The sequence below is a fragment of the Dendropsophus ebraccatus genome, chromosome 4 (genome assembly GCF_027789765.1).
Source record: "Dendropsophus ebraccatus isolate aDenEbr1 chromosome 4, aDenEbr1.pat, whole genome shotgun sequence".
Taxonomy (NCBI): domain Eukaryota; kingdom Metazoa; phylum Chordata; class Amphibia; order Anura; family Hylidae; genus Dendropsophus; species Dendropsophus ebraccatus.
The window spans coordinates 171,124,204-171,136,371 of NC_091457.1; the positions used below are offsets into that span (position 1 = coordinate 171,124,204).

General features: G+C 49.9%; 1 protein-coding gene across 1 annotated transcript in view; it reads left to right on the plus strand.

Moving 5' to 3' along the window:
- PALMD (palmdelphin) overlaps positions 1 to 11,698 on the plus strand; it is a 53,773-nt gene extending 42,075 nt beyond the window's left edge. Inside the window, exons 7-8 of the mRNA XM_069969092.1 lie at positions 3,711 to 4,748; positions 11,349 to 11,698. Of these exons, the coding sequence (XP_069825193.1) occupies positions 3,711 to 4,748; positions 11,349 to 11,392 (1,082 nt within the window). The 3' untranslated portion in view covers positions 11,393 to 11,698. The remainder of the gene's footprint in view (positions 1 to 3,710; positions 4,749 to 11,348) is intronic.
- The last annotated feature ends 470 nt before the right edge of the window (positions 11,699 to 12,168 follow it).

Sequence of the window (12,168 nt, forward strand, 5' to 3'; positions counted from 1 at the left end):
CCTTTGACTGATCCTCTTTAAGAACATAGATGGTCCTGTATTTTGTTAGTCAGCACAGGAGTCTTCTCGGGTCTCTTCCTATTCGGCCTGCAATATGGCCATGGGAGTCTCACCCACATTTTCTGAGGTGGAAGCTCCTTCTTCTAATTCCTCAGGATGGATCTCAGCCTGTACGGCCTGGAGAAGCTTGGTAAGCCTGTCCATAGGGAAACATCCCTTAACAGTCTCCAGCGGAGATGATAACAATCCGACAAGGTAGAAATACTGGCAGGCTGGGAAATAGGAGACTACACTTGGCTCTCTGTCCGTGTCTGGAATGACGGGATCCTGAGCATTAGCTATGGACTCTACCCAAATTATAACACCTCTAATATCAGGTTCCTCATTGTCCTTAGGCCGACAGGACGGACATAGTCCTGCAAAATCTATGTACATATATAAAAGGAAAAGAAGATATTCTCCTCCGCTACTCCGCCATCAGGTAGCAGGTCACACATGGGCCACAAACCTAAGGCTTCCTCCTAGCGTTACTTCTCCTGCCAGAAGCCTTGTATCCCTGGAGGAAATCTGCAGGAAATATATATATATGAGAGAGAGAGAGAGAGAGAGAGTCAGTAGAAAAGCGTATTCCATAACCTGGTGATGTTCTATAGAACAAACATTAAAGTGTAACTGACTTTTTTTATTGCAGAAATCAGTAGTATAAGCGATTTTAAGAAACTCTGTAATAGGTTTCATCAGCCAAAAAAGCCTCCTTCTGTCCTCAAGAAGCAATCTCCCAGCCTCCCCCCTGACTTCTTATCTGTGCATTATCAGGCAAACACGTCTTCATTACAGAGAAGCCAGTGAAGACGGGTTCTGCTCTCCCATTCTATCCTTATGGAGGGGGGAGGGGCTGAGGGAGATGAGGGAGCAGGAAGAGGTGGCATGAAGGTCAGCTGTTTGTAGACTCTCTGGGCACCTAAACCGCAGGATTCTGGGGTCAGAAAGGTCAGTGTTTATCTATGAACTTACTGAGAGAAGATTGCAGGGTGTAGTGCTGTGCAGGACTGGTCCGTGCTCACTCACTCCTAACAGCCCCTCCCCTCTCCATAGAGCATAATAGACACAGAAATACTGCTTCTTCTGCAGTAAGGGGGGAGCTAGGAAAACAGCTTTTCCAGTACAGAAGGAAACTATTTTGGTGAATAAAACCTATTACAAAGTTTCTTAAAACCGCTTGTACTGTAGATACTTATTGTTTTCAGAAAAATGACAGGTAATTCAACTACTGGAAAAGCCATAGGAAAGCATTAGGAATTTGTAGGGCTGTCATACTACAAATTAGCCACTAGAGGCAGCAGAATAGCACACACTTACTATGTAATGGGATAGGAGAATTACTGCGGATCCAGCAGCACAATCTGAGGCTCCACCAGACAACACAGCAGCACAACGCTTACCGGAACAAGATGCCGGACGTCCGCCAACGTACTTCCAGTAAAGACATGGGCAACAGCAAGATGGCGGGCCCTACACAACAGACACACAGACTCAGGAAACATGTTATAAGAGAAAATACAAAATAGTGTGAGATCCTGTAGTGTATAATATTATATATATATATATATATATATATATATATATATATATATATACATATACATATACATACATATATACACCAACAAAACCCAACAATCACTGAACTCAGGGAGAACAGTGAAAAATTCCAATGGAGTCCTCATTTACGAGTCCCCACTGATTGTCCCATACAAAATCTGAATATGCAGAGAAGGGTCCGTGGAGCCTCAGTTACGAGTCTCAGAACCCGGGAATAGCCAGATCTCCCTCTCTCCAGAGAAGGAAGCCCATTGCCAAGGGGCGCCTCCTAGTGGAGAGAGCACCAAACCACCCTGATACGTAGTCCCTCAGGTCCTCACTCTGTTACCAGCTTTGGGACCTAAATAGGGAAACACCAGGGTGGCCCCTGTGAGTCAAAGTCTAACTCTGTGGCGAGTATAACGACATAAGACAAGGGTTACCAAGGCCGGCATCCATCCACAGACTGCCGCCCCGGGGGTATTTGCCCCTCGTCAGTGCGGGGCAGTGATAAATAGACCAACAAAACACAACAATCACTGAACTCAGGGAGAACAGGGAAAAATTCCAATGGAGGGGGGAGGGGCCAAGGGAGATGAGGGAGCAGGGAGAGGTGACATGAAGGTCAGCTGTTTGTAGACACCGGGTATAGTCGGGTGGTATATACTCTGTTACACCGGGTATAGTCTGGGCTGGGGGTATATACTCTGTTACACCGGGTATAGTCTGGGCTGGGGGTATATACTCTGTTACACCGGGTATAGTCTGGGCTGGGGGTATATACTCTGTTACACCGGGTATAGTCTGGGCTGGGGGTATATACTCTGTTACACCGGGTATAGTCTGGGCTGGGGGTATATACTCTGTTACACCGGGTATAGTCTGGGCTGGGGGTATATACTCTGTTACACCGGGTATAGTCTGGGCTGGGGGTATATACTCTGTTACACCGGGTATAGTCTGGGCTGGGGGTATATACTCTGTTACACCGGGTATAGTCTGGGCTGGGGGTATATACTCTGTTACACCGGGTATAGTCTGGGCTGGGGGTATATACTCTGTTACACCGGGTATAGTCTGGGCTGGGGGTATATACTCTGTTACACCGGGTATAGTCTGGGCTGGGGGTATATACTGTTACCCCGGGTATAGTCTGGGCTGGGGGTATATACACCGGGTATAGTCTGGGCTGGGGGTATATACTCTGTTACCCCGGGTATAGTCTGGGCTGGGGGTATATACACCGGGTATAGTCTGGGCTGGGGGTATATACTCTGTTACACCGTGTATAGTCTGGGCTGGGTGTATATACTCTGTTACACCGGGTATAGTCTGGGCTGGGGGTATATACTCTGTTACACCGGGTATAGTCTGGGCTGGGGGTATATACACCGGGTATAGTCTGGGCTGGGGGTATATACTCTGTTACCCCGGGTATAGTCTGGGCTGGGTGTATATACTCTGTTACATCGGGTATAGTCTGGGCTGGGGGTATATACTCTGTTACACCGGGTATAGTCTGGGCTGGGGGTATATACACAGTGTATAGTCTGGGCTGGGGGTATATACTCTGTTACACCGGGTATAGTCTGGGCTGGGGGTATATACACCGGGTATAGTCTGGGCTGGGGGTATATACTCTGTTACCCCGGGTATAGTCTTGGCTGGGGGTATATACTCTGTTACACCGTGTATAGTCTGGGCTGGGGCTATATACACCGGGTATAGTCTGGGCTGGGGGTATATACACTGGGTATAGTCTGGGCTGGGGGTATATACACAGTGTATAGTCTGGGCTGGGGGTATATACTCTGGCCTGTTACCCCGGGACATACATGTTGGGTGGGGGACAGCTGACAGCTCTGTGCTGCCATCTCCTGGTGCGTGGTCATGACTGGGTATACAGCAGGTGTATAGCATGGTGACCAGTGAGGACTATAGAGGACTGCGCACACATTCAGGAGAGTCCTATGTCTTGTAAGAAATGATACAGAGGGCGGTATGGCGGCACAGGTCAGGCACTACGAGGCTTACCGCACATCCCACCTGTTTTATGGCCATTATATAATCTCCAAATATTTTATCCGATTGTAAATTAACTTGTGTTCCCGTTGTTTGTGTTTATTCAGCGTTATTCGCCATGGAAATCAAAGTTGAGAAAGATATGAAGACGGGTAAGAAGACTGTGATCTCCTCGATCCCGGTGCCATCTGATGAGATTGGAGAGGCAGGCGTGAAGGTCTACGATGACGGCAGGAAGTCTGTCTATGCTGTAAGCTCTGGAGGGAAGGGCCTAAGGAACGGGATAGACAGTCTGGCTCCCATAGAGGTGGAGGACCTCCTGAGGAAGGCCACTGAGCGGAGTACACAGTCTCCTACAGAGTATCACCAGCCTGTGTTCTCCAATTCCTATCACAGCACCACCACTCACCAAGGCCAAGTGTCCCCTCGGCTAAACGGCCACAGCTCTCCTGGTATCACCGGCCAACAAAATGGTCAAAAGATGACAGAAGAAATACCTCTGCCCAAACCCTCTGCTCTACCACGATCTGTGCCAAGGCTCATCACCCAGAACGGCCAAGCAGCAAATGTGGGGACTCCGCAGGACGCAACCTCAGGAGACGACATCCCCGAATACCCTAATACTGCAAGCGAGACCACCAAACACCACCCAACAATACATGATGTCACTAAATATCCCCCCGCTGTCGATGACGTCACCAAATACGCTCCCACTATAGAAGACATACACTACAACGTTGTCCACGCTGCGCCTTGCTATGTAGACGACAGCGAGCCGGTCACAATGATTTTCATGGGCTACAAGCAGGCCGATGAGAACGACAGCAAGCTGCTGACCAACTACGAGGGGGTGATCCGGGCAGAGCTGGTGGTCATCGAGGATGAGGAGGAGGAGGGAAATAAGGGCGAAGAAAAACTGGAGAGAGAACTGATCACTGTTCCTGAAACTCCACCTCTTCACGTCTCTCCAATCTCCAGCAATCCCAAAGAGAAATCCCCGAGACACAATATGGAGCTGCACAGTCCTCAGCCGTACAAGAACTCAATATCCCGGCAAGAACAGGAGGCGACCCTGGGGCCCCACAGCCATCTGCCCGTCTCCAGGAGGAGCCCAGACGATGGCACCGAGGAGCCGTCCCTAACAGGTGAGGTGCACATGTTGTGCTGTCATGTAATCTCTGCGCTATGACATCATACCTTATCCAGATCTCGGCGCCTCCATCTACTGATCTCAGATATTTTAAGGTTGTTGTAATTTGCCTCCAGTTCCCTGATCAGACATGAGCGGGGGTGGGGGGGGGGGTTAGTCTGACGTGCAGGGTATTGTCTGACGTCTTCTGTGCGTCCATAGGTAAGTGCGGAGGATTGCATGTCTGCTGCTGGGGGCCTAAGCTCCGCCTCCTGTGTAAGGGGTCTCCTTGTCAACAGCCACAGGAGGCGCCACATTATACTCAATATTATACTATATACTCACCTGATCCTGTAAGAACATGTGACCACTGTCGGCCATGTTTGTTGCATGGATGTCTCTGAATGATGAATCGGTGCCCACTGCCACTATTTTCCCAAAATCCCTCATTCTCATTTTTGAACACTTGATTCTGAAGTTTCTGGCTGTGATCTCCTTCATCACCGATTATAATACTGCTCCAAGGCATCTTGAGTGAGAAAAAGCGACTTAGCGCAAGAGCTGTAGCCACATCCGATAAAACTCAGGACAATGTGCCGAGCCGTGCGTCTCCATGGTAACAGACAATGTGCCGAGCCGTGCGTCTCCATGGTAACAGACAATGTGCCGAGCCGTGCGTCTCCATGGTAACAGACAATGTGCCGAGCCGTGCGTCTCCATGGTAACAGACAATGTGCAGAGCCGTGCGTCTCCATGGTAACAGACAATGTGCCGAGCGTCTCCATGGTAACAGACAATGTGCCGAGCCGTGCGTCTCCATGGTTACAGACAATGTGCCGAGCCGTGCGTCTCCATGGTAACAGACAATGTGCCGAGCCGTGCGTCTCCATGGTAACAGACAATGTGCCGAGCCGTGCGTCTCCATGGTAACAGACAATGTGCCGAGCGTCTCCATGGTAACAGACAATGTGCCGAGCCGTGCGTCTCCATGGTTACAGACAACGAGCCCCGTGTAGTCTGAGCCTGCAGAAACGCGCATGTGTTTCGGCTCCTTTTAGTTACCCCTCTAAGGCTCCTTCTGCACTATGGGATACTCCATCATGGGATACCCCCACCACGTACACCCATGATACAGCAAGACCCCTGTTAATAAACCATATACAGCACAGTCCTGGTGCTCCGCACTACTCCATCCATCAGATCCTGATGCCTTTTTGGCCTCTGCCAGGTACATGGGGGGGTCTAGCCCAGTGTTTGCAGTGTACGCTGCTTAGTCCACGTTCACACAGTAAAATTGGCCTTTTTTTTAGCTATTAAGCATCTGTAAAATAGATTTTTTCCTGTAAAAAAATTGGCAGATTCTTATAAGGTGTTCTATTGTTGTCAATGAGAACTAGATAGAAAAAACAGCCTCTATTTCACCAATCATCTCTGGTGACCTCCAGAGGAGGAAGCATCTCACGCCTCACCACCTTGTCATCTCTGGTGACCTCCTGAGGAGGCAGCATCTCACCCCTCACTGTCTCATCTCTGGTGGTCTCCTGAGGAGGCAGCATCTCACCCCTCACTGTCTCGTCATCTCTGGTGACCTCCTGAGGCAGCATCTCACCCCTCACTGTCTCATCTCTGGTGACCTCCTGAGGAGGCAGCATCTCACCCCTCACTGTCTCATCTCTGGTGGTCTCCTGAGGAGGCAGCATCTCACCCCTCACCGCCTCGTCATCTCTGGTGGCCTCCTGAGGAGGCAGCATCTCACCCCTCACTGTCTCATCATCTCTGGTGACCTCCTGAGGAGGCAGCATCTCACCCCTCACTGTCTCATCATCTCTGGTGGCCTCCTGAGGAGGAAGCATCTCACCCCTCACTGTCTCATCATCTCTGGTGACCTCCTGAGGAGGCAGCATCTCACCCCTCACTGTCTCATCTCTGGTGACCTCCTGAGGAGGCAGCATCTCACCCCTCACTGTCTCATCATCTCTGGTGACCTCCTGAGCAGGCAGCATCTCACCCCTCACTGTCATCTCTGGTGACCTCCTGAGGAGGAAGCATTTCACCCCTCACGGTCTCATCTCTGGTGACCTCCTGAGGAGTCTGCATCTCACCCCTCACTGTCTCGTCATCTCTGGTGACCTCCTGAGGAGGCAGCATCTCACCCCTCACTGTCTCATCTCTGGTGACCTCCTGAGGAGGCAGCATCTCACCCCTCACTGTCCCATCTCTGATGACCTCCTGAGCAGGACGCATCTCACCCCTCACTGTCTCATCTCTGGTGACCTCCTGAGGAGGCAGCATCTCACCCCTCACTGTCTCATCTCTGGTAACCTCCTGAGCAGGACGCATCTCACCCCTCACTGTCCCATCTCTGGTGACCTCCTGAGGAGGCAGCATCTCACCCCTCACTGTCTCGTCATCTCTGGTGACCTCCTGAGGAGGCAGCATCTCACCCCTCACTGTCTCATCATCTCTGGTGACCTCCTGAGGAGGCAGCATCTCACCCCTCACTGTCTCATCTCTGGTGACCTCCTGAGGAGGCAGCATCTCACCCCTCACTGTCTCATCTCTGGTAACCTCCTGAGCAGGACGCATCTCACCCCTCACTGTCTCATCTCTGGTGACCTCCTGAGGAGGCAGCATCTCACCCCTCACTGTCTCATCTCTGGTGACCTCCTGAGGAGGCAGCATCTCACCCCTCACTGTCTCATCTCTGGTAACCTCCTGAGCAGGACGCATCTCACCCCTCACTGTCTCATCTCTGGTGACCTCCTGAGGAGGCAGCATCTCACCCCTCACTGTCTCATCTCTGGTGACCTCCTGAGGAGGCAGCATCTCACCCCTCACTGTCCCATCTCTGGTGATGACCTGAGGAGGCAGCATCTCACCCCTCACCGCCTCGTCATCTCTGGTGACCTCCTGAGGAGGCAGCATCTCACCCCTCACTGTCTCATCATCTCTGGTGACCTAAAGTACAATATGGTGCACTATATAGCGCTGTCCACTATGTTTGGGGCTGCATATCAGTGTAGCGCTACTACCTGCATGTAGCTCTCAATGGTAACAATATAAAACCTCAGGGCGTAGGCTTGAAGTAGTGCCTATTTATTCTCAGGCTGTGTGCACACTATGGTTAATGCTCTCACTACAATGGAGTGTGGAAGATTATTATATATATTGTGGGAGATTAGCTCTGTAGAGCCGGGCAAGGAGCAGGATTGGCCGTCAGAGACAGTGACACAAACTTGTGTAAAACAGAGATGTCCCTGTTTGTTTATTGAAACCAAAAGAAATTCAGCCCTTATATACAGGCCCAAAGTAACCGAAATCCTGCCCGTCTGAGCTCTAACTAACACAGCAAATCCTGGCTATACAGGGGACCGGGCGTACGGGGGACCGGGCTACACAGGGGACCGGGCTATACAGGAGGGGGACCCGGCTACACAGGAGGGGGACCCGGCTACACAGGAGGGGGACCCGGCTACACAGGAGGGGGACCCGGCTACACAGGAGGGGGACCCGGCTACACAGGAGGGGGACCCGGCTACACAGGAGGGGGACCCGGCTACACAGGAGGGGGACCCGGCTACACAGGAGGGGGACCCGGCTACACAGGAGGGGGACCCGGCTACACAGGAGGGGGACCCGGCTACACAGGAGGGGGACCCGGCTACACAGGAGGGGGACCCGGCTACACAGGAGGGGGACAGGCTACACAGGGGGACCCGCCTACACAGGGGGACCCGCCTACACAGGGGGACCCGCCTACACAGGGGGACCCGCCTACACAGGGGACTTGCTACTAGTCACCCAACATAAAACAACATCAGTTGGTACAATACCAGTGTGGCTCCAAGTCCCAGTAGAAGCTTTAGCAGCCCGGACCCTCCCCACAGCCAGGAGAGACCTCCATGCACAGCCAGAAGAGAGACATCCACAGCCAGGAGAGACCTCCATGTACAGGAGAGACATCCACAGCCAGGAGAGTCCTCCATGTACAGGAGAGACCTCCATGTACAGGAGAGACATCCACAGCCAGGAGAGTCCTCCATGTACAGGAGAGACATCCACAGCCAGGAGAGTCCTCAATGCACAGCCAGAAGAGAGACATCCACAGCCAGGAGAGACCTCCATGTACAGGAGAGACATCCACAGCCAGGAGAGACCTCCATGTACAGGAGAGACATCCACAGCCAGGAGAGACCTCCATGTACAGGAGAGACATCCACAGCCAGGAGAGTCCTCCATGTACAGGAGAGACATCCACAGCCAGGAGAGTCCTCAATGCACAGCCAGGAGAGAGACCTCCATGTACAGGAGAGACATCCACAGCCAGGAGAGTCCTCAATGCACAGCCAGAAGAGAGACATCCACAGCCAGGAGAGTCCTCCATGCACAGCCAGAGAGAGACATCCATGCACAGCCAGAGAGAGACCTCCATGCACAGCCAGAGAGAGACCTCCATGCACAGCCAGAGAGAGACCTCCATGCACAGCCAGAGAGAGACCTCCATGCACAGCCAGAGAGAGACCTCCATGCACAGCCAGAGAGAGACATCCACAGCCAGGAGAGTCCTCCATGCACAGCCAGGAGAGAGACCTCCATGTACAGCCAGGAGAGACCTCCATGTACAGCCAGAGAGAGACCTCCATGTACAGCCGCCATCTATACACTCTGTGCCTCCCTTATGAGACCTGTGATCAGTGGCCTCCAGCACCTGGGTGACTTGGCCAGATAGAAAGACCTGGACGGCCAGGAAGGGAATGACCGGCCCCACTACCAACCTGCCTGTCATTCCATAAACTCCAGGCCCATCTACAGCCATTATAAACTGACCCCCTATATATATATATATATACAGCCACTACAAACAGTCCCATAGCAAGTAGTTTGCTTTGGGTTGTAACTTTCCTGGATTCCCCCATATGTCACCCAGCTTTCCCTGGATGAGGTTCGGACTTTCTGAAACCTAGTGCTCACGTATGACAGGAACCTCGGGAGATATAGCGATTCCCAACCACAATCCCTGTCTCACAATAAATAGATAGATAGATAGAGAGAGACAGACAGACAGAGACAAATAGTATATAATAAATGATAGATATTAAAGGAGAAGTCCGGCAAATTTTTTTTATTCAAGTATTGTATTGCCCCCCAAAAGTTATACAAATCAGCAATATAGACTTATTACACGAAATGCACATAAAGTGTCTTTTCCCTGCACTTACTACTGCATCAATGCTTCACTTCCTGGATAACATGGTGATGTCACTTTCTGGATAACACGGTGATGTCACTTCCTGGATAACATGGTGATGTCACTTCCTGGATAACATGGTGATGTCACTTCCTGGATAACATGGTGATGTCATGACCCGACTGCCCAGAGCTGTGCGGGCTGTGGCTGCTGGAGAGGATGATGGCAGGGGGATGCTCAGTGTCCCTCCAGTGCCCTGTGTCCCTCAGTGTCCCCCTTACCATCATCCTCTCCAGCAGCCACAGCCCGCACAGCTCTGGGCAGTCGGGTCATGACATCACCATGTTATCCAGAAAGTGACATCACTATGTTATCCAGGAAGTGACGTCACCATGTTATCCAGGAAGTGACATCACCATGTTATCCAGGAAGTGAAGCCTTGATGCAGTAGTAAGTGCAGGGAAAAAAGCGCTTTATAAGCATTTCCCGTAGTGCTATTGGTGATTTGTATAACTTTTGGGAGGCAATGCAAAACTTTAATAAAAATTTTCACCGGCCTTCTCCTTTAAGTTTAGTATAGATAGTAGTGTTCCCCTAATCACAGCAGTATACTCTCCAAGGTCAGTTTGTATACTTATGAAGATAAACGCACTCACCCTCTCACTGTGATTGCATAGCAGAGTCCCCATGTGCTCCGCTAATACAGCAGTTTTTATCTGTTGTTCCAATATACAAGAAGATACTTGGTTTGCTGTTCTAATCCTGTGATGGCCAGCAGTCCTCGATCTGATCCTCAGTTCAAGGATCTATGATTTCTCATGTTACATCTCTGATCTCTACGATTTGTGATTTTTACAATTTGTGATTTCTGATTTTGCATTTCTGTGATCTCTACGGATTTGTGATTTCATATCAGATTTTTGCATCTTTGATTTGTGATCTTACATTTCTTTGTGGATTTGACTCTGCTGTTTCGGAATTATCTGTAAACGTCCGCTTCTGCCCCGGATTATGGCTGAGGTGTTTCGTTCTGCCTTTTCTTTTGCCATTTTAGCACGGTTGCCAATCCTTAGGTCTACAGAGTGAACTACAAACAAAAAGTTTTCCTAATCAATCCAAATTTAAGTGAATTTCAACAAGTGTGAATGAACACATTTATAGAAAGTATCTGCAGGCTCACAGTTCTCAACCCAACGTATTTCCTGTTGTTGGCGAGCGGAGAGCAGGCAGGCCACGCCATGGAGTCCCGGTGGAGTTCCTAAGAGCGGCAGACCCAGATTTCTCAGGAGCTCCTGCTCTATAGTGACTATACAGAATGGCCGTGACTGATAGGAATACTGGGGGCAGTCACCTTTACAAGCCGATAACGTCCTCGGGTTGGCAATCCTGCTCTGAATGTTTCCTGATTCTTTTCTCTTCTCCTTACAGCATTGAGAATTAGAATGGCCAAGCTGGGGAAAAAAGTGATCTGAGCCTGAGAATGCCGGAGACCTATGGCTGAAGAGCTCCGCAAGACTCCTCTATACAGATCATAGGCAACCAACATGGCCTCCAGCAGCAAAGTATTCTGGGACTCCAGTATATCCCACGGTAGCTGCCTCCTGTCGTATTGCTTCTGTGACTAACGCTATGCAATCTCCTAGAAAAGGCTGGCCAGTGATGTACTATCAGGCCAGGAACCCTACACTCATTTATTGCATTTCTCTAGTTTCGTCATCATGTGCGGCGGCCTAGATCCGGTATATATATATATATATATATATATATATATATATATATATATATATATATATATATATATATATATATATATATATATATATATATATACACACACATATATAGATCACCGCACACATACATACACATACACACACACACACACACACTGCTCAACTGGAACCTGCTTGTATCTTCTCTCAGCAAAAAAAAAAAAAAAAAAAAAAAAAAAAGCTGCAGGAACTATAAGTTTAAAGAGTCACTGTCGTTTTTTTTTTTTTTTTGCAGAAATCAATAGTCCAGGCGATTTTAAGAAACTTTGTAATTGGGTTTATTAGCCAAATCTGCCATTATCTGCATTTAAAAAGCCTTTTCCCAGGTCCCCCCCCCCTTCCTCTTTTCCATCCACTGCAAAAAATCAGGAAATTGTGACTTGTTGCATCAGACGTCCCCAGTCTGGTCTATAGAGAGGGGAGGGGGGAGAGGGGAGTTAGCCGACAGCAGATAACAGGATTACAGGCATGGAGCT